The 22,309-nt window shown below is 39.9% G+C and overlaps 1 protein-coding gene across 1 annotated transcript in view; it reads left to right on the top strand.

The window, feature by feature from the left end:
* Positions 1–22,309, top strand: part of KIF16B (kinesin family member 16B) — a 382,671-nt gene that overhangs the window by 98,901 nt on the left and 261,461 nt on the right. Inside the window, 5 exon segments of the mRNA XM_030196349.1 lie at positions 6,343–6,452; positions 9,446–9,588; positions 19,422–19,590; positions 19,713–19,844; positions 20,737–20,912. Of these exon segments, the coding sequence (XP_030052209.1) occupies positions 6,343–6,452; positions 9,446–9,588; positions 19,422–19,590; positions 19,713–19,844; positions 20,737–20,912 (730 nt within the window).

The following is a 22,309-nucleotide window of genomic DNA, read 5'->3' as shown; positions in this document are numbered from 1 at the left end:
AGACTTCGCGCCTTCTGTCTCGCTGCACCCTACGCCTGGAATAAACTTCCTGAGCCCCTACGTCTTGCCCCATCCTTGGCCACCTTTAAATCTAGACTGAAAGCCCACCTCTTTAACATTGCTTTTGACTCATAACCACTTGTAACCACTCGCTTCCACCTACCCTCCTCTCTTCCTTCCCGTTCACATTAATTGATTTGCTTACTTTATTTATTTTTTGTCTATTAGATTGTAAGCTCTTTGAGCAGGGACTGTCTTTCTTCTATGTTTGTGCAGCGCTGCGTATGCTTTGTAGCGCTATATAAATGCTAAATAGTAGTAGTAGTAGTAGTAGTATGCGCCTTAGTAAAAGGGCCCTTTAGTGTAGTAGGTCCCACCCTCTGGAACTGCTTTCCCAGTTATTCTGATTGCCTCTCAATCTGAGTTTTGTTCTGACTTAAAATCTTTTCTTTTGAAGGATGCCTTTAACTTGGCTGCTTAATTAGGATTTCCTGGCCTGGGGCTATGGTTGCTTGATGGAGCCACTGTGCACCTTTCCTCCTTTATTTCTAGGCTTAACTCTCTCTGCCCTAACTGATTGTGGAGTTCCTTTTTCTTCTTGTGATCTATCCATTCTTTTCCCCTCCTAATAGTAGCTTATTTTAAACTATCCTGTCTATTAATGTAAACTGCCCGGAAGTCCCTCGCCACAGGGCGATATATCAAAATCGGAATAAACTTGAATATCGACTTGTATATATTTAGTGATGATGACTACTGATTATTTTAGTAGCCACTCTTTGGGCTGACTCCATCATGTTTTTTTCACAATTACATAACAGTTTAGAAAAATAGCCCGCAATGCCTTGCAATTCGATGCGGGTTACAAACAATAAATCTGAACAATCTAGAAATACAAAAGCTCATTTCCTGTTAAAATTAAAAAAACAAATGAATTGTAAACAAACATCTAAAATGTCCATAGCTTGATGCCTGTACTATTAAAGAAGAAATATCTTTACCCAGTTTGGCAGCCTGGTAAGATATTAAAGAATTTATAATTTTCTTCCTTATTTTTCCCTTTAAAGAGGGAAAAGAAAACAGATTAGATGATCAGGTCTTATGCATTAAAATGGACAAAACAAAACAATTTGTTAGATATGAAGAAACTAAACCATGAGATACTTTGTACATCAAACAGGCTAATTGAAAAACAACAGGCAACCGATAAACTTTGGAATAATACATTGTTAAATGATCAAAGCATTTTAAAGAATAAATCAGCCGTAGTGTGATATTTTGAATAGTTTGTAACCTTTGAATTACTGTTTGAGAACATCCTAAATAGACTATATTACAATAGTCCAAAGAACTAAGTAATAATGCTTGAACCAACAATTGAAATTGATTAAAAATATTTACGAATACAGTACAATTTGAGCATAAGGAGGGGAGTTTTCTGTATTACCTTATTGACATGAAGCGCCATGGTACCTGTTGAATCCAGATACACCCTTAAAATCCTTACAAAGGGGACAAAATATAATTAATTGGTTAATAGCAATATTGGATTCCGCAGGACCCTCCCGAGCTTGTAATCAATAACAACTTCATTTTTTCAGTAGTCAATTTCAATCTATGGGCCATCATCCAACATTTAACAGTACTAAACAACATCTGCAAAACTGGCAACTCCATGGAAACTTCTGAGTAGATTGGAAGAACAGTTATATCATCTGCATAACTGAAAGACACAATCCCAAGACTCTCCAATGCAAATCCCAAAGAATGTATATATAAATTAAACAATAAAGGGGATAATGGAGAACCTTGAGGAACACCGCAAACATTGCTCCAACTATCTGACAAATTAGCTGACAATTTAACTCTATATCTCCTATGAAGGAGAAAACCTTGGAACCAAGATTTAACAGTTCCTTTAATTCTCACTGCATCTAGTATTTGTAGGAGAATTTCAAAATCTACCAAGTCAAAAGTACTGGTTAAGTCAAGCTGGAGGAGCAAAATTTTATTTATTTATAATTTATTTGTTACATTTGTACCCCACATTTTCCCACCTATTTGCAGGCTCAATGTGGCTTACATAGCGCTGTGGGGCGAAGCCTCCTCCGGTCAATAAACAAATATAGAGCAATGTAATACAAATGAAATAGATATGTACAGACACAATAGGAAACATAGAGAAGGAAGTTATAAAAAGTTCACTAAGTTCAAAACAAGGCTGGGTTTACTTGAGTCGCTGGATTCAGGTGATTAAGTTGGATCATTAGGATATGCTTTTTCGAACAGATACGTCTTTAGTGATTTCCGGAAGTTGAGGTGGTCATACGTAGTTTTCACGGCCTTCGGGAGTGCATTCCAGAGTTGTGTACTTTATATATGAGAAGCTGGATCCATGAACTGATTTGTATTTGAGTCCTTTGCAACTAGGGTGGCGGAGATTTAAATAAGAACGTGATGATCTGATTGAGTTTCTGGTTGGTAGGTCTATAAGGCCAGACATATATCCTGGGGCATCGCTGTATATAATTTTATGGACCAGGGTACAAAGGTACAAATTTTAAAAGTAATACGTTCTCTGATTGGTAGCCAATGTAATTTCTCACAAAGGGGTTTGGCCCTATCAAATTGCGGTCGTCCAGCTACAAGTCTGGCTGCCGTATTTTGAGCAGTCTGAAGCTTCTTTATAAGATTTTCTTTGCATCTGGCATTTTATTTTATTTTTGTTACATTTGTACCCCGCGCTTTCCCACTCATGGCAGGCTCAATGCGGCGGGCAATGGAGGGTTAAGTGACTTGCCCAGAGTCACAAGGAGCTGCCTGTGCCGGGAATCGAACTCAGTTCCTCAGTTCCCCAGGACCAAAGTCCACCACCCTAACCACTAGGCCACTCCTCCACTCAAATTTCATTAGAGTAGTTTGCATGGCTAAGGACCATTGATTTTACCAGATTGCAAAATATTGCCCTTGGGAAGGACGGCTTCACTCTTTTAAGTTTCCACATTGAGTGGAACATTTTCTTTCTGTCACTTAACCATAACCAAACTGTATCGAGTAACGCACCCATAATGGTTTCTGTACTAAAATTCGAATGGAATCCCAGTTGAGAGGAATGAAGAATATGGTGCTGTTGCAAACAGTGAGCTAATTGATTAGCAACAATTCCCTCCATCAATTTGATAAACAGTAGTATTGAGGCAATAGGTCTATAATTTGAAACCATCCCCACTGGGTCTTTGGTGCTTTTCAGAATGGGGGTTATAATTATATCCCCTAACTCTGAGGGAAGTTTGCCTATTGTTAGGCAATATTCTATCCAACCAAACAGTTGTTGTTTAAATTTTAGTGAAACTGATTGCATGGAGAATGTTATCAGGTCTTGGTGATTTTCTGCTACTAAGTCTTTCTTTTTTTTTAACTTTTATTTTTATTCTTATTTATTCTTTTTTTGCAATCCATACATTACAGAGCATAAAAGGAGAGAAATATATATGGAAATAGTACCATAACCAGCTGGTTCCGAATTAACCAGCTAACCATCTGATCTTCTAGCCATCCAGCTGACTGACTCACAACTTTCTTGTGTCTGGTGTAGTTGAAGCATGCAAGGTTTTTATTTGTAAAATTTATTTTTCTTTAATTGGGCAAAACAGCAGTATAGAGATTTTAGAAGTATCCCACAGTTAAATGTGCCAAATTTGGCTCAATAAAACTCGTACCTAAATGCTTCCCCACACCAATATCAGCTCAATTCCCCCAAGATAAACTCATCCCCTTCCCATATGAACATCAACTTAAATTGCCACACCCACCCCTCCCTCTTCCTCCCCTCAGGGACTACAAGAAGAGCACATCAAACACTATTCCATTCTCAATAAGAAGAAAACCCCAGGCTCCTTCTATACCCCCTTGTAGTCCTTTCTATTGCCAGCCACCCTACCCCCACCCCACTACTCACTTCCTCTCCTTCGAACACTCTCACTCTGCCATATTTATTGAGTGAAAATTTTCTTCCTATTTGTTTTAAAAGTATTTCCATGTACTTCAGTGTCTCCTAGTCTTTATACTTTTTGAAAGTGACACATCATTTTCTTGGGTGTTGACTCCCAAGGTGGACCCTAGCATCAGGTTACTACGATTTGGATTTTTCTTCCCAGTTTACATCACTTTGTATTTGTCCACACTAAATTTTGTCTTCCATTTGGATGTCCAGTCTTCCAATTTCCTAAGGCCTTCTTGAAATTTTTCAGTCCGCACGTGTGTTAACAACCTTGAATTTTTTTATGTTATCTGAAAATGTAATCACCTCACTCATTCCGCTTTCCATATCATGTATAAATATGTTAAATAGCAGCAGTCTCAGTACAGATCCCTGCGTCTATTCACCCTCCTCCATTGAGAGAAATGTTCATTTAACCCTACCCTCTGTTTTCTGTCCAATAACCCATTCCTAATCCACACCAGAACATTGCTTCCTATACTATGACTCTTTAATTTTCTCAGGAGTCTCTCATGAGGAACTTTAAAGCTTTCTGAAAATCTAGGTACACTACATCAACCAGCTCACCTTTATACACATGTTTATTCATGCCTTCAAAGAAATGAAGCAAATTGGTGAGGTAAGACTTCCCTTTGCTGAAACCATGCTGACTCTGTCCCTTTAAACCATGTTTGCCTATGTGTTCTGTAATTGTATTCTTTATAATAGCTTCCACTATTTTTCCTGGCACTGATGTCAGGCTTACTGGTCTGTAATTTCCCAGATCATCCCTGGAACCCTTTTTAAAAATTGGTGTCACATTGGCCAACCTCCAGTCTTCAGGTACTATGGATGCTTTTAACGACAGGTTACATGTTGCTAACAGCAGATCAGCAGTTTCATGCTTGCGTTCTTTGAGTATCCTTAGATGTATGCCATCCAGTCCAGGTTATTTAGTACTCTTTTTGTCTATTTGGCTCAGGACATGTTCCAGGTTCACCGAGATTTCTTTCAGTTCCTCTGTATCACCACTCTTCAAAACCATTTATGGTACAGTGTGCCTTAAAAAAAAAAAAACCCAAAAGGACAAAATGAAATAAAGGCCTGTTGCCAATAAGAATTCTTTTGTTCTGAAAGAGTAGTGAAAGAGGAAACAATGAAAACAGGTGAAGGAAAAGAATAGACGATTCAGATTATGGGAGAAATCAAACATTTTAACTATTCCACTATACATCTAAAAAAGTTGCCTATGTGTGAAGGGCAAAAAAGTGCCTATTTTTTAGCCTATGTGTATCTATAAAATACAAGCACAGATCCTGCAGAAAAAACACCTAGTTTGTTTGCATATTATGAAATATGGAAACAAATTGATTCCAGCACACAAATACAGCAGAGGAGACTAAGAACTGTAATGAGGATGCTTTAAATATTCCAATATTTATTCTTATCCAAGACTTGACACGGGCCATGCAGCCACTAGGCCTACATCAGGAGTCTCAAAAGGATGTATATACAACTAACTTGCCCTATGACATTTAACAACGTGAAGAAATATCATCAATCTGTTTTTGCACCAGATAACGTTCTAGTGTCAGCTCGGTGGTATGAACAGCACAAAAATCATGGGTAGAAAACTCTCATCTGATATGTTCAACACAGCTCAACGCTGGAATTCAGCTGTGTTGAACGTGTCAGATGAGAGTTTTCTACCTGTGATTTTTGCGCTGGTCATACCATTGAGCTGACACTAGAACAGTGTCTAGTTCGAGCCCAGATTGACCATATTTCTTTGCGCTGTTAAACAACATCACAGGATGAGTCGCATTACTGTTCTTAGTCTCCGCTTTGTTTGTGTACTTGTTTGGACTGTTGTTGTTTGTTCTTCTGTACCCCTGTTGAACAAATTGACTCCATCCATGCCTTGGCCAAACTCATCCTGTACTCCAAAGTCATGAACAAGTATGCACCTAATTGTACCAGAAGTACTCTAACACATGAGATTTTCTTAATGAGGCCTTTTATTTGCATATACTGGTATATACATATGAAAAATCTTTTATAAAATAACTCCCTAAAATATAAAACAGTGCTTGTCATGATCATGGCCAAATAAAATTGTGTGGACCCCCTGGAGGTGCAAAATAATGATACACCGTGAAACGCCCACTCGGGTCATGACTCTAGATGCAGGTTTTGTAATCCTGTTTGGGGTCCCGACTCACAGTTTGGAAAGCTCTGGTCTAAAGATTAATTCCATTCTGTGTCTATGGCAAAAACTTAGGATGAACTGTACTCATGATTAAGGGATAGTTTGGCATTTTATGACAGTTCATAAATTTTTAATTATTTTCTTATGTTTACAGCTACCTGGAAATCTACAATGAACGAGTAAGAGACCTACTTAGGAGAAAGTCATCAAAAACGTTTAATTTAAGAGTTCGAGAACATCCGAAAGAAGGACCTTATGTTGAGGGTAGGGATTTGATGAGTGGATTTCTGTGCAATGTACTTTTCAACTTGTTTGTTTGTTTTTACTAGCTTGAAGATCTTGCTTTGTTTTGTAACTTAACTATTTCTAATTGGGCCTTCCAACCAGCCTGATTATTTCCTTCAGAATGGGAAAAGTTAGCACATCCAGTTAATTATCCCGAGTGGTAAACAATTTACATAATGGTGTGATACATAATGGTGTGATACAGATGTTAAACATCATTGATAATGAAGATCCTTGAGTTCAGCAGCTGGTAAAGAATATCATTGCAAAACCTCATTCCTCCCACATTTTACTTGCTGTGATGGATGGAAAAGGAAAGGCTGAAACCAATTCAGAACCTTACCTGCTAGTCTTATTTCTCTTAAATGATTAAAATTAAATGATTCACTGGGTTTGGTGATATTTCATCACTTCACCAGCTTTGTCACTGAGACACTTCATCCCGTATTCAAGCTTTCAAGCTAAATGTATTCAAATAATAGGTGTGGAAAACTTGCAGCAAATAGAGGGGGGGGGGGGGGGGGGGAGGACCAGCACACATCTGTGCCTGTTCCTTTGTGCCTAAATATGAGCCTTGCTTTTTTTTTTCTTACACACAAAATTTTCATGAGGCTCATATTTAGGTGAGAGGAACAGTGTTTTTATTACCCAACACATCACACGCAGAAAGGTAAATGCACTAAGATTTACACTTAAAAAAAGCACATAACACATAATGTACAATGAACATGCATGGAAAACCTGTGCATAAATGTGATGAAAGGTCAAAACTGTGACAGATCATCACAGGCAGGCAATTACATAGTGCATATCACACTTGGGTTTAGGAGGATGGGAACAAGGTGAGGGGTTGACGTGATGCAGCATCTTGAGGACCTGTATAGATAAAACAGGAAAAAGAATCAGGGGTGCTCCAGCATGTGTTTAGTGAGGCTCAAAAGAAGAGGTGCCAATGAGCACTTCCAGTTTCTTTGGACATGTACACAAAGATTACCAGCATGCGCCCCCTCATTTGCTGCAAGATTTTTTACTCATACAATTTGAATGTGTTTAACTTGAATATGTGATGAAATGTCTGCTGTGGTGAGATGTCACGTGATGAAGTGGCAAATTAAGGCAATGAAAATGCTATTCTTCTGCACCTAAATATGAGCTTTTCTTTTTCCTGGTCGTTGACTCCTAACGTGGAACCTTGCATTACGTAGCTGTTTCCCCACGTGCATCACTTTGCACGTGCTTGCATTAAAAGTCATCTGCCATTTAGATGCCCAGTTTCCCAGTCTCTTAAGGTCCTCTTGTAATTTTTCACAATCCTCTTGTGATTTAACAACTTTGAATAACTTTTGTGTCGTCAGCAAATTTAATTACCTCACTAGTTACTCCTAATCTCTAGATCATTTATAAATATGTTAAAAAGTGACGATCCCAACACAGACCCCTGGGAAGCCCCACTATCTACCCTTCTCCATTAAAAATACTGACCATTTAACCCTATTCTGTTTTTTATCTTTTAACCAGTGTTTAATCCACAATAGAACACAATACCTCCTACCCATGACTCTCCAATTTCCTCTGGAGTCTTTCATGAGGTACTTTGTCAAATGCCTTTTGAAAATCCAGATAACGCTATCAACTTTTCAGATAGGTAGGAAGGGATGAATAGTGGGAGGGGGAGAGAAGTGCTAGGGATATGAGTACTTGAATGTGTGCGTGTTGGAATATTTGTATGAATGGACCAAAATAACCAGTCTTGGATTCCCCATGTGAATAAGCAGACCAGTGGCATAGCTATGGGGGGCACGGGGGCCTGGGCCCCCCAAATTGACTCTGGGGCTCCCGGTTTGGCTGGCGGGGGTCCCCGACCCCAACTCCCGCCAGCTGATGTGTTTATCTGTCCCACGCTGGTCTTGCACTTGCCTCCTCTCCTGTTTCCAATCGCGCCGTGCATGCTCTTGTTTTAATAAAACTGAGCATGCTCGTGCATGCTCAGTTTCATTAAAACGAGCATGCAGTGCACAGTGCACTGAAAACAGGAGAGGAAGCAAGTGCGAGACCAGCGCGGGACAGATAAACGCTTCAGCTGGCAGGGGTTGGGGACCCCTACCAACAAAGGTACCTTGTGGCGGCAGCGGGGAGAGGGTGGGGGAGGTGTCGGCAGCAGCAGGGGAGGCGGGCTAAAATGTGTCCCTCCACTTTGGGCTCTGGACCCCCCTCCCGCCAAGGTCTATCTAGCAGTGTTGCCAGGTGGGCGGTTTTACCGCCCAATTGGGCGGTTTTCCGCGACCTGCCGCGGGAAATTTTTGCCCGCGGCGGGTTGCGGTTTTTTGGGCGGTTTTTAGGGCTTCCGGGCGGCTTTTTGGGCGGCTTTTTGATTTTTTTCGGCCGCGGGGGGCGGGGTTAGTGACGTTTTTGGGCGGGGTTAGTGACGTTTTGGGCGGGGCCGATGACGTGGGAGGCGGGGCCGATGACGTGAGAGGCGGGGCCGATGATGGGGAGGCGGGGCTGATGACGGGGAGGCGGGCCCGATGACGTGGGAGGCGGGGCCGGTGACGGCGGGGGCGGGGCCGGTGACGCGGGGGTGGGGGTGTCAGGGGCGGGGTTTGTGTTTGGGCGGGTTTTGGGCTGGTTTCTGGCCTGGATTGGGCTGGAAAAAAAATTTCTACCTGGCAACCCTGATGTATAGTCAGGGGAACTTTATATAGTAATGTAGAACCATTTTCAGTGCTGCTGTTTGGCAGGCTATTGCTTTAACTCTTACTGTGTAGGTTTGCAAGTATACAAGCCTCATTTGCAACCAGAGGAGTAGGAGCTTAACCCAGGAATCAAACCCAGATCTTTCTTGATATGACTTTGTGGTTTCTGTGTCATGTTTGTCACAATAACGTAATTTATGATGATAATATGATTTTTTTTCAAAGTGTTTTACTCTCTTCTCTCTAACCCTTCTTGGTTTATTTTAATATTTCTCTAAGATTTGTCAAACCATCTTGTCCAAAATTATGGTGATGTAGAAGAGCTTATGGATGCAGGAAACATTAATCGAACCACAGCTGCAACAGGAATGAATGATGTCAGCAGTAGGTCCCATGCCATTTTCACTGTCAACTTCACTCAGGTAGATAAAGTGGAATAGACTTTGATATGGTTTACACTGAAATTGTTTATTGTTAATTGAAATGTGTAGGCTGTCAGTCAGATCCCTTTGAAAAATAATTACTGCTTTTGTTATTAAAAGAACAGGAAGACCAAGGTGTGTTGAGTGTTTTGTGCTAATGAGAGCTGTACGTGTAGTGTTTGATGAATTTCTTTCTGAACCTACAGTTGCAGCAATTTGCAGTTATTTAATGGATTTTATTTTTAGGAGGCAGGCAGAGATAACCGCTCTGTGAACCTCTGTTGACATAGAATTACAGCACTGAAACTGTTTTCCTCCTACCGTCATGAATAACACTTGTACACACTTGTCTTCAAAAGTATGTTCCTAGTAATTTAGTTTTAACAGTAAATAGATGTCACTTAGGGGCCAGTATTCAATGTTGGGATATCTGGTTGTGCTGCTGAATATGCTGCCCAGTTAAGGGGAGTCTTTTATGTAGTCTGATTTAACTGGATAAAGTTAACTGGAATTTTGGTACTATCCAGTCACCTTTAATCCATACCCCAAACATGGGCACTCACTGCTTTGTGTTATGCAGTTGATTCCTAGAGCCACCCACGCAACCCTTTTAAAAGCTGATTTCAAAAGTTACAAATTGTATTTGCCCAATGGACCCATTCATCAAAATGTCAAAGCAAGCAAATTTTATTAAGACTACTATCCCTGTGGGGTGTTGGCAGGCTTCAAGTTTCTGAAACATGAAGATATCCAGTACTATGGAGTTTATGTACTAATCTGCGATAGATGCTAAATGTAAGTTCTGACATTTTTAGTACCAGCATGGCACCGTGTTAACTGCTAGCTTGAACTAATTGTCATGTGAAACACCTTATACACACTCTTATTAGGCAATGTTGTTCAGAGTACTTGGTCGAAGTATTTAAGTAAAAGTAGAAATAAATATGTATTTTAATGCTTAATTAAAAGTACAGTGATTAAAACATTAAAAAATTTACATAAGTGAAAGTTAAAAAGTTGTTGCCTAATACTTTTTGAGTAAAAATACTGTAACTAGAATGAACGCAACTCTGCTTTTGATTTGGTAGATGTTGCTATTTAGGTTGAAGCAGTTGGGGATAGGAGGAAAAGTGTATGAATGGTTTTCTTCATATCTATGTGGACGTAGTATGCAGGTATGTAGTGGAGGGGTTATTTCAGATATTATTGTGCTTCAGAGTGGAGTCCCACAGGGGTCAGCGCTTTCTGCCTTTTGTTTAATATTTATCGGTCATTGTTCTGTCGGGTGCTTGATGTTTGGGGGTTGAGTATCGCCTGTATGCTGATGATGTGCAGTTCTTTTTCTTGATATTGGTATGGGGATCTGATTTTTGCCAGGTCAAATATCAGCATACGTGATGGTTATCTGAAAGTGGATGGGAGCAAACAGCCTGGCATTCAGTTTGGAGAAGACTGAGATAATGATTGTGGGAAGAATAAAGGATGAAAAGTGGCCTCAGACAATGAAAGTGTGTGTTGTGGAATTGATGATTAGAAGTGAGATGAAATTGTTGGAGGTGGTATTGGATCACATCTTACTATGCAATCTCAGATTAGATGTGTAATTTGTGCATCTTTTGCCTAATTGCGTTTCTTAAATCAATTGAGACCAGTGTTGGCCTTTTCTGACTTTCGTTCTGTTGTGCAAAATATGGTGATATCAAGATTATACTACTGCAATTCTTTGTACTAGGGGGTATCTGCTACGAAGGTCAAAGCTTTGCAAGTAGTGCAGAATTCTGCAGCAAGGGTGGTTGTGGGCATCTCAAGGTGGGATCATATTACTCCCGCCTTGAGGCAGCTACATTGGCTACCTGTGTGATATAAGATTCTGTATTTGCTTCATCAGACTATGTATGGGAAGGTTGTGTGGTATTTTCAGTCTGTGATTATATTGTTTGTGTGTGCTAGGGGATTGAGATCTGACTCTGCAAAAAAAACGACAACTGATCTATTAACCGATCTATTAACAAGCACACATTATGCTTAGAAGGGCGGCAGCCTTTTCGGTTGCAGGACTGGTATTGTGGAATGCTCTGCCTGGCTATTTACATTTTTGTACGAATACAGGATACTTCAGGAAGCTTCTGAAAACCCATTTTTTTGTTCAGGCTTTTTAATATGATGCAGTTGGAGTCCAGCAACTCTTATTTGTTATTTGGGGGGGGGGGGGGGGGGGGAGGTAGTGGGAGTACTGAGTTTATCTGCTTTGTATGCTTTATCATTGTGATTGTTATACTGTTACCTGCTTAAGTTTAAGCGGGATATGTGTTTTATAAATACATATTGTTAATGTTTTTTTATCCCAACAACTTTATTGCTCTACAATTCAATCCACTTTGCTTTTAGTAAAACTAAGTTTTGAGTCATGCTTGTGCTTCTGAGTGTGCTTGTGAGTCATTAAACCAGCACAGCTAAAAACTTGTTCAACAACTGCACCAGCAGAAATTGAAGTGTTTGCAGTCTAATAAAAAGATCCTTCAAATCAGAACAAGCTGCAGTATTACTGATGTCTTCTGACTGGGTCTGCAGCTATTGATCAAGGGAATCTGTCTGAAACACTTGACATCCACATACCAAAGAATACTTTATCGTCATCATTGCTGTCATCATCTGTATTAGAAGTAGTGCTGTCTAATATTCATCACTTGGATCTTCATCTTCATTATCATCGCCATGCTGTCCAGTTACAGAGAATGCTTTCACAAAGTTGGAATTGTTGTTCTAACAATTTTTCATCTGATGGTAAACTCTGAATATCTTTGAGAACTAATTCAGGAGCGTCAAATATGTGGGAACTTTTCAGTCTTAAGGCCAGACAAGCAGACTTCCTTTCTAGAGATTCGATCAATCCAGTGGACAGCACGCGCTCGAGGAGGAACTACCACTGGTGGCCATATTGGGCCGGCGGTAGTTTGGGTTGCCAGAATGTTAGGAATTATTAGGAAAGGGATGGAAAACAAAAATGAGAATGTTACAGTGCCTTTGTATTGCTCCATGGTGTGACCGTACCTCGAATACTATGTGCAATTCTGGTCACCGCATTTCAAAATAGATATCGCAGAATTAGAAAAGATACAGAGAATGGCGACAAAAATGTTAAATGGAATGAGATGACTTACCTATGAGGAAAGGCTAAAGCGGCTAGGGTTCTTCAGCTTGGAGAAGAGATGGCTAAGGGGAGATATGAAAAGCCTATAAAATACTGAATGGAGTGGAATGGGTAAACATGAATCACTTGTTTATTCTTCCAAAAATACTAGGACTAGGGGGCACACATGAAGCTACTAAGTAGCAAATTTAAAACAAACTGGAGAAAATATTTCTTCACTCAACATGTAATGAAACTCTGGACTTTGTTGCCAGAGAATGTGGTAAAAGCAGTTAGCTTAACAAGGTTTAAAAAAGATTTGGATACTTTCCTAAAAGAAAAGTTCATGAGCCATTATGGCTGCTCCTGGATTCCTCGCTTTCTTTTTCAAGTCATGTGAGAGAGTTGGTGAAGCAAATTTTTTTTAAGGTAACTTTTGAGAAGATTGAAGGCTCTCCTTTTGGAGGACAGTACTAGGTTATTGATTTTTGCTCATATTACCCCGCTTTTTGATTATTGCACTGCTTCATTGCTGGGTGCACCAGGGTGTCAGGTATGTCCTCTTCAGATAGCACAAAACACCTTGACGAGGTTAGTAAACAGAATAAATAAATTTGAGCATATCCTTCCAGCATTGATCAAATTTCACTGTTTACAATTTAAGACTTTGACATTAATTTATAAATGCTTAAATATTGAGGCACTTATCATTCTGGCAACTTATTGTGCAAAAAGATCCCTCCATTCAAATATCAACTGGCTCACCTTTATCCACATGTTTGTTCACCCCTGTAATAGATTGGTGAGGCAAGATTTCCCTTCACTAAACCCATGCTGGCTTTGTCTCATTAATCCATGCTTTTGAACATGCTCTGTAATTTTGTTCTTTATAATAGTCTCTACCATTTTGCCCAGCACCGCCGTCAGGCTCACCGGTCTATAATTTCCTGGATCCTTTCTGTAAACTTTTTAAAATATCAGCATTATATGGGCTACCCTCCAATCTTCCGGTACCACGCTCAATTTTAAAGATAATTTACATATTACTAACAATAGTTCTGCCAGTTCATTTTTCAATTCTATCAGTACTCTGGGATGAATACCATCCGGTCCAGGAGATTTGCTACTGTTCAATTTGTCAAATTGCCCCATTACATCCTTTAGGTTTATAGAGATTTCAGTCAGTTTCTCCGACTCATCAGCTTTGAATACTATTTCTGGCACCGGTATCACCTCCAAATCTTCCTCGGTGAAGACCGAAGCAAAGAATTCGTTTAATCTCTCCACTGTGGCTTTGTCTTCCCTGATTGCCCCTTTTACCCCTCGGTCATCTAGCGGTCCAACCGATTCTTTTGCCGGCTTCCTGCTTTTAATATACCTACAAAATTTTTTACTATGTTTTTTGCCTCCAATGAAATCTTTTTTTTCATAGTCCCACTTCGCCTTCCTTATCACAGCGTTTTGCATTTGACTTGACATTCCTTATGTTGTTTCTTGTTATTTTCAGTTGGTTCCGTCTTCCATTTTTTTGAAGGATTTTCTTTTAGCTCTAATAGCTTACTTCATCTCACTTTTTAACCATTCCAGCTGTCATTTGGTCTTCCTCCCTCCTTTTTTAATACGCAGAATATATTTGTCTTGGCTTCCAGGATGGTGTTTTTGGACAGCATCCACGCCAGATGTAAATTTTTGACCCTCACAGTCGCTCCTCTAAGTTTTTTTTTTTTTTCTCACCGTTCTTCTCATTTTATCATAGTCTCCTTTTTTAAAGTTAAACGCTAACGTATTTGATTTCCTATGTATACTTACTTCAAAGCTAATATCAAATCCGATCATATTATGATCACTGTTATCAAGCGGCCCCAGCACCATTACCTCCTGCACCAGATCATGTGCTCCACTAAGGACTAGGTCTAGAATTTTTTTTCCTTCTCTTGTCAGCTCCTGCACCAGCTGCTTCATAAAGCTGTCCTTGATTTTATAACGAAACTTTACCTCCATAGCGTGCCCCGATATTACATTTACCCAGTCTATATCGGGGTAATTGAAATCACCCATTATTATTGTGTTGCCCAGTTTGTTTGCATCCCTAATTTCCTTTAACATTTCTGCATCCATCTGTTCATCCTGGCCAGGCGGACGGTAGTACACTCCTATCACTACCCTTTGCCCCTTTACACATGGAATTTCAATCGACAGGGATTCCAAGATGTGTTTTGTTTCCTGTAGAATTTTCAATCTGTTTGATTCAAGGCCTTCCTTAACATACAATGCTACCCCTTCACCAATTCGATCCACCCTATCACTACGATATAACTTGTACCCCGGTATGACAGTGCCCCACTGGTTATCGTGTTTCCACTAGGTCTTAGAGATTCCTATTATATCTAATTTTTCATTTAGTGCAATATATTCTAAGTCTCCTACCTTATTTCTTAGGCTTCTGGCATTTGCATATAGACATTTCAAACTATGTTTGTTGTTCGTATTTACATCATGCTCAGTACTTGACTGTATTAAATTGCATTCTTCTGTCTGATTTTTATTTAAGGACACCTGATCTACTACGTTCTCTTCTGCAACCTCACTGTTGGGATACCCTATCTTCCCTGTTTTGTTGATATCTTTAAAAGAGACCTTATTCCGAACCATGCGCTTTTGAGCAGCTGTCGGCCTTCCCCCTTTCTCTAGTTTAAAAGCTGCGCTATCTCCTTTTTAAATGCTGATGCCAGCTGATCCCTTTGGAATAGGCTCCTCCTTCCCCAGAATGTTGCCCAGTTCCTAACAAATCTAAAACCCTCCTCCCTGCACCATCGTCTCATCCACACATGGAGACTCTGGAGCTCTGCCTGTCTCTTGGGCCCTGCGCGTGGAATGGGTAACACTTCAGAAAATGCTACCCTAGGGGTTCTGGATTTGAGCTTTCCACCTAAGAGCCTAAATTTGGCTTCCAGAATCTCTCTCCCACATTTTCCTATGTCATTGGTACCCAAATGTACCAAGACAGATGGCTCCTCCCCAGCACTTTCTAAAATCCTATCTAGGTGATGCATGAGGTCCGCCACCTTCGCACCAGGCAGGCAAGTCACTAGGCGATCCTCACATCCACCAGCCACCCAGCTATCTACATGCCTAATAATCGAATCACTCACTAGAACAGCTGTCCTAACCCTTCCCACCTGGGCAGTAGCTCCTGGAGACACATCCTTGGTGCGAGAGGATATTGCATTCCCTGGTGTGCTGATCCTGTTTACAGGATTACTTCCAGCCTCACCAGGCTGATGCTTTCCTTTAAGGAGGCCACCCTCCTCCAAGGCAGCACAGGGGCTGCCAGATTGGAGGTGGGATTTCTCTGCAACGTCCCTGTAGGCCTCCTCTATGTACCTCTCTGTCTCCCTCAGCTCCTCCAAGACGTTGTAAAACACTGAAGGCAGTTACACGGTCCGGATCACATTTTGCCAAAAATCCCTTGAAAAAGCTGTCTTAGTGAAACAGGCACCTGTCAGGGGGCAAGACCACTACCTGGGACGTGAGATGTACCTGGGCTGGAATACGAAGGACAGTAACAACACCAGATAAGTGAACACGGCCAGGTTTGATGTAGACCACACAGCCGATAGTGCCATTACTAATCTAGTCCGACTGTATTACTTGATCTGCATAAGAAGTATACATAATGTGAAAATGAGGCTTCTGCTCCCACTCTCCAGAAGGCCTCACTGGCCTGTGACCTCTGAACAGGCCTCCAAACAGTCTCTTCCCAGCATCCTGAGCAATCCAACCTCAAGCTCCTGGGCCCCTTTCTCACTCAGGGTGAGCTGGTTCTCAGTATGCAAATTGTATGCAGATTAGCATGTTATCCTTTCACGCTCAGGGTGACCTGGTTCTCCAGAGGCAAAATTAAACAGGTCTTACCAACAGCATAGTCAGGCAATTCTTTACAGCCCCTGGGCACAGTTCTTCTAGCTTAAATACTTTATACCTTTACATATCTTCACACTGAGCCTCCCCACACAGATTCCTGGGCTCAGCATTAACATCAATACTTTGGGGACTTCTAACCCCAGGCTTTGCAGCCTGCTTCTCAGTACTGGGACACGCAGCCCTACTTCTTCTCTGGACACCCAGTCCATCCTTCCTTGGACTCCCAGTCCTTTCTTTGAACACACAGTTCCTGTAAGTACTGAGGCTACACAGTCCAACACTAATGCGTTAGGGACTGCTTACCCCAGCCTGTTTTTCTTCCTTGAGCATACCGTCCACCACAAGTCCATAGGGCTTAGCCAGTTCTTTCCAGAGGGATTCTCTTTCTTCCGCTACCAGCTCTCTTCTTTTCCTTTCACATCTCAGTTGGGGTATAAAGTGGTTAATTAGCTACACAGGACTCAGCCCATAACCTCCTACACCTGTGGACCTCCCAGGGCTCTCCCCGGTCCTAGAGACCTCCATCTATTCTCCTAGCGCCCTCTAGTGGCCTACCCCGGACATCCTGGACATTTTTAGGGGAACATCGCCATCTAGTGGCCTGCCCCGGCTAGGACAGCCTCTTATTTATCACAATAACCACAGCGGTAAAGCATAGAAAAGGATTTAGGCTCCACTGTTGACTGTACAAAAGCTGACGCAGAATAGCGGGGAAAGCATTACACCTGAAAAAACAAAGAATTAAAAAAATATTTAAAAAAAAACAAAAAAATTTGGATATACAGGCAGGAGGGAGGCTGTCAATGATTAAATTTGTCACCATTTTAAAGGTTATACACCGAATGGTGTAGAGGATTTTTATGGTGTCTGTATGAGACTCTCCCTTGAACAGCCAACAGTACTTAGTGGCATATATATATGCTGGATGTAGTATTGAATATTGTATTGGCACAGTAGAATATTGCCAGAACCATTTGACAGTATTTCTAGGATAAGCAGCATAAAATGTATTGTACTGTTCTGGGATCTTGCCAGGTACTTGTAACCTGGATTGGCCACTGTTGGAAACAGAATTCTGGGTTGATGGACCTTCGGTCTTTTTCCAGTATGGCAGCGCTTGTATTATGAATCAGCTACCAGATCAAATTTGCATGTTGAAGAATTATGTTCATTTTAGAAAGCATTCTTGTTTAAAGAGGCATTTGGTTAAGAACTGGAGCTTTGAGGTCCTTATATTAATTTGTGTTACCTGTGATTTTTGTTTGTTTTGGTGGAAGAGCATATATTGAGAAATATCTGTTTACTTTTTAATATGTATGTACTAGTTGTAAACCGCCTAGAATGTTTGATAGATCTCTATTTAAGCTGTGAAATAATTAAGTTATTAAGATGGACTTGGGAAAAGCCACTACTTATTTGTAGGATAAGCAGCATAAAATCTGTTTCACTGTTCTGGGATCTTGCCAGGTACTTGTGACCTAGATTGACCACTGATGCAAACAGGTTACTGGGCTTGATGGACCTTTAGTCTGTCCCAGTACGAAACCACTTATGTTCTTAGTATGGATGTGCTTATATTTATGCAAGCTTTATGTGTGTAATTGTGCAGAATTCTACCACTGACATGCGCATGTGTGCAAAGAGCTTCAGATGCAACTCTGGCTGCCTTGTTGGGTAGACTGGATGGACCATAGAGGTCCTTACATGCTGTCATTTATTATTTTACTATATATGTTAACATAACACTCATAATAACATTCTGCCTAAGTGGTATTCTGTAACAGTCCATATGGAGTCTTTTATTCAAATTAGTGCATGTCATCTTCCACAGGACTCATTTTGTTCCTATAGGCCCTGCTGGAGATGACATGCACTAATCTTTATTTAAAAAAAAAAAAAAATTTTCATGATGCATAAATTGAAAGGAGACCTGAGCATGGGTGGGGCTCCGAGTTACCCATATACCTGAAAGAATACTATAAGTTATGTGGGTAGCTTCGTGTTTAGGCACTTGCACTTACACCAGCTTTCTGGCTAGTGGAATTTCAGCTGTCTAAACATTAGGTGCACTGACACTAGTATTCTATAATGGACACCTGGACACCCATTATAGAATAGGCTCCCATTATATGTCCTCAGGGTGCCTGAACGGCGATGCTAAGTTATAGAATTGCCCTGTCTGAGGTGGTGGTGGAGTGCACCCACTGTAACTACACCAGTGACGAAGCACATGTGTTAACTGCTCTGTGCAGTTCAGGCACATTCTCTACGCATAACCCGCCCTGTTCCTGTTCCATACCTCAGCAAGCAACTCAGGAATTTCAGGTGCCCTTTTACTAAAGCCCGCAATTACCGCTGGTCCAACACGGCCGCTGGCAGTAGTTCCGCCACAAGCGTGTACCATTTCCTGCGCTTCAGAAGATTATTCCATATTTTCTAGTGCTGTGCTAACCCGGCGGTACTTGGGCAGCGTGACGCACAGCAAAAACAGCCCCCGCTGCTTTTGCAGGGCCTGTAGCTTGGTTAAAGAACCTCTTAGTGTGCTGACTGTTCTTGGTTAGAGAGAGTGCACACTGTTAACATGGGACCCTGGTAATGGCTAAATCCTGCTTTAACTGCTTAGCATGCTAAAAAAAAAAACAATCCTCATAGTGGTGTTACTTTTTCCATCTCTTTTGACAAGGAAGGAAATTAAAGAATGTTAGGAGTAGAACATGGAATTAAATTAATGAGTTTGTTTTGCTTTAATGTTAATAATAATTTTTAAATGTTTCCATAGGCTAAATTTGATGCAGAAATGCCTTGTGAAACTGTTAGCAAGATCCATTTGGTGGATCTTGCTGGAAGTGAGAGAGCAGATGCTAGTGGTGCTACAGGAGTGAGATTAAAAGAAGGAGGGAATATAAACAAATCTCTGGTTACTCTGGGAAATGTAATTTCTGCCTTAGGTATGTCACCAAATTCATTCTTCCTTCAGCATGTCTATTGCAGAGAATTATGTCCTGAAGGTTTTTCATGTTTTATAGAAAATAAATTAAAGCTTTGCAATTTTTTTAACCCCCCTCCACAGCTGATTTGTGTCAGGATGCAACAAACCTTCTTGCAAAGAAAAAGCAAGTATTCGTGCCTTACAGGGATTCTGTTTTGACCTGGCTGTTAAAAGACAGCCTGGGTGGAAACTCCAAAACCATAATGATTGCCAGTAAGTATTGGTATATCTTTTTCTTCATATTGTGCTTATTGCTTGTGTTTCACTTTGGAGTGGTCCAACAAACTTCTACATGGCCGCTTTATGAAAAGTGATGTTTCCAGTTTTTGAACTAAAGATTTTGCTGGTTAGGAAAAAAAATCATATTGTAGTTCAGTCCCTTCCCATTAGCTATAGATTCTTTTTAATTGAGAATATCATGAAGAGGTCTTGTAAATGTGCTGATGATGAGGTAATACAAATTAATTGTTTAGTTGCTGTTTCTGATTCTGCTTTTGTTCTTCAAACTTCCAGTTATACTTTGTCCTAACTGCCATTGAAGGTTCCAAAAATTCCTGTTTTTTTAAACAGTCAAATGAGAAAATATATTGGACAGAAATATTTGTTAGAGTATGAATTAATGCTCCAATGTTTTGGTGTTTAAAAACAAGCAAAAAACATCCTGTTTAAAGTTATTAAAAAATTATTTTAGGTTTATGGGTAATGTGCTTCAGAGGATTGCCAACAGTAGTAAGGTTAAATGTAAGATGAACTCAAATCTAAATTGGGCATGTTTATGAATCCAAATTCAGCACCAAATCATTCTAGATATGGTGAAAACAAATGTTACTGATCCTTCCTTGTAGTTTAAAGTAAGGTAGTTTCTCTGCTTTGTGATGACAACCTGCTATTCTCATTGCAATATATGCTAGTATGTGTTAAATAATGATAGTGGGTCATAAATTTCTTTTACACATATATTATTTAAATAAAACAAACATTGCACCCTTTTTCTAGTTTCACCTTCGGTATAACCACAACAGAAGCTAATCTTACTTTCAAATTATGAACTTCCTGCTAAATGAAGCATAGGCTGCTAATTTTTCTCTGAATTCATTCTTCACAGCTCTTTCACCTGCTGATATCAATTATGGAGAAACCTTAAGTACACTTCGCTATGCAAATAGAGCCAAAAACATCATCAACAAGCCTACTATTAATGAGGATGCTAACGTCAAACTGATCCGTGAGCTTCGAGCTGAAATAGCACGACTAAAAGCTCTACTTGCTCAAGGGAATCAGGTTAGTATTTTATCCTAGATTTGATTAATTTTTCTGAGTAATAGCATTCATTTCTAGATTTTAATGAGATAATTATCTTTCGTTACATTGATTTTAGATTTGCGTAAACAAGTGTCACTTGAAGATATGAATTAATAAGTTAACTTTTTGCTTTCTGTTAACTTCCATATGGCCTTTATTTTTATTCTCTTTTATTCTTTTTTTATTGTAAGGTTTGAGTAGATGGAGTGTAATTTTTTTTTTTTTTTGCTTCATACTACACAGTAGTATATGAAGAATTAAGTGATCGATTCTCATTAAAATTTATTGGTGGGCAGAGGTGAGGAGGGAGCTGAATTTTTGGCTAGTTGAAGTTTTCCAAAATAGACAGGGAACCAGGCCTAGGATTTCTATCATTGTTGCCATCTCTTTGGTGATATTGGTAGAATAACCTATGCAGAGGGCTGACATGTCAGGTTTCTTGCCAATAAGCCCCAAGTGCAGTTGTAGAAATGTTTTATTTGGAGCCATACTGCATAAAGAAAGGAGGAGAGTAGAAAAGCAAGGGGACTTTTAATGCAAGCATGATATTGGTAAAAAAAAAAATGGAATGATAGTCTAATCTAATCTAGCGCTTATTAACTGCCAAATTCTAAGAAAGTCCATAGTTACCAAGGCGGTGTTCAAAAAGTTAAAAAAGTGTAAAATAAAATAAATCATACAGTTTAAACAAAACTTATAGCTACATAATCATTAAACAGAAGTTCCAAGTACATATTCATTAAATAAAAAGGTTTTTGTGAAATAGAGTATGAATTTTCAGTTTTTAATTCAATTAGCAGAGAACCAATAGGGTGTAAAAGGCTATATTAATTTTTTAAAAACTGATAATCCTGCCTACAGCGATATTTAACTTAAAATGGTATATTTGAAAGTTCTGCAGTGCACTCATTGAATACAGATTTATCTCATGAATATAGACAATATCCTGACAACCTACTAGCTGGGTGTGTCTTGAGGAATGGGTTGCAAACCATTGCTTTAGGGGTATCTTGTTCCAGTGTTTAAGGTCAAAGCCAGAAAATGCACCTATCTTTTTTTTTTTTTACCGTTTAGCTCTGTAAACTTAGAGGTATGACTAGTAATTCTTTCTTCGATGGCCATAGGGCTTGTGATGGAGTTGATTATATCTCATTAATTTAAGGTGGCTAAATAGGTGAAAAACATAACAGCTAAAGCTGAAAGATGATTGGGTTCATAGGGAGAGAAATTGCCTCTAGGTAAAAGGAGGTGATAGTGCCTTTCTAGAAGTTTCTGGCCAAATGACATTTGGAGTAATGTATACACAAGTAGACTGGAATCTGTCCAGAAGGTGGCTACTAAAATAGTCCATGGTCTTTGTCATAAATCATATAGGG

The sequence above is a fragment of the Microcaecilia unicolor genome, chromosome 3, assembly GCF_901765095.1.
Source record: "Microcaecilia unicolor chromosome 3, aMicUni1.1, whole genome shotgun sequence".
Lineage (NCBI taxonomy): Eukaryota > Metazoa > Chordata > Amphibia > Gymnophiona > Siphonopidae > Microcaecilia > Microcaecilia unicolor.
This window is presented reverse-complemented; position numbering and strand designations above follow the sequence as displayed.